The 684-nt window shown below is 46.9% G+C and overlaps 1 protein-coding gene across 1 annotated transcript in view; it reads left to right on the top strand.

Annotated features, from left to right (window-relative positions):
- LOC106811116 (rab GTPase-binding effector protein 1-like) overlaps window positions 1-684 on the top strand; it is a 17,945-nt gene extending 17,261 nt beyond the window's left edge. The window contains exon 12 of the mRNA XM_014814655.1: window positions 528-684. Within this exon, the coding sequence (XP_014670141.1) occupies window positions 528-684 (157 nt within the window). The remainder of the gene's footprint in view (window positions 1-527) is intronic.

Here is a 684-nt window from a genome sequence, read left to right as displayed (position 1 = left end):
GGTCGGACCTCTAACCGACCTCATACTGGAGGGAGGCGAGGCAGACGACAGGAAATCGATGCAGTCGGAAGAATTCGGAGAGTTCGTGTCGGCAGCGGGAGAATACCTCGTCGTGCCCTCCTCCTCCCCCTCCTACGCCGCCGCTGCGATCAAGAAGGCATCGTCAACATCCTGCATCACGGACGCGCTCGCAAAGAAGTGAGGGTCGCCGCGTGGGCGGATGGCATTCATTGCACAATTGTGGCATACTAGTTCAATTATGGACATTTACGTTGTGAATTGTGAAATTTTTGTTGGAATTGAATTGGTGGAATGGAATGGCGGTGTTAATCATGAAATGAAACGGAATTGCGGATGGTTTTCAGTGGTGGACGTGGAAATGGCATGATTTTGTATGCGAAAAATTTTGTTTAAACTAAAGATTTTTAATTTTTTTTATTTAAGAATTATTAAGTATTATTAATAATTATTATAATAATTGTTTTGATGTGGTCGGCATGTATTTTTTGTTGTCGTCTGTTGCGTAGTCGGCTCACGGACAGCGGAGTCCTTGATTCGTCGCTAGAGACTCGATCGCTGCAGGACGTCGACGCCATCTTGTCCCGGTGGAGTCCGGAGAAACAAATGAACATGCACCAGTTGACGGCCGACCAGCACAAAGCACTCGCCGGTAATGAATGCTAG

This window comes from Priapulus caudatus, unplaced genomic scaffold (assembly GCF_000485595.1).
Source record: "Priapulus caudatus unplaced genomic scaffold, Priapulus_caudatus-5.0.1 Scaffold506, whole genome shotgun sequence".
Classification (NCBI taxonomy): domain Eukaryota; kingdom Metazoa; phylum Priapulida; class Priapulimorpha; order Priapulimorphida; family Priapulidae; genus Priapulus; species Priapulus caudatus.
Note: the sequence above shows the minus strand (reverse complement) of the source record. Positions and strands in the feature narration are given on the sequence as shown.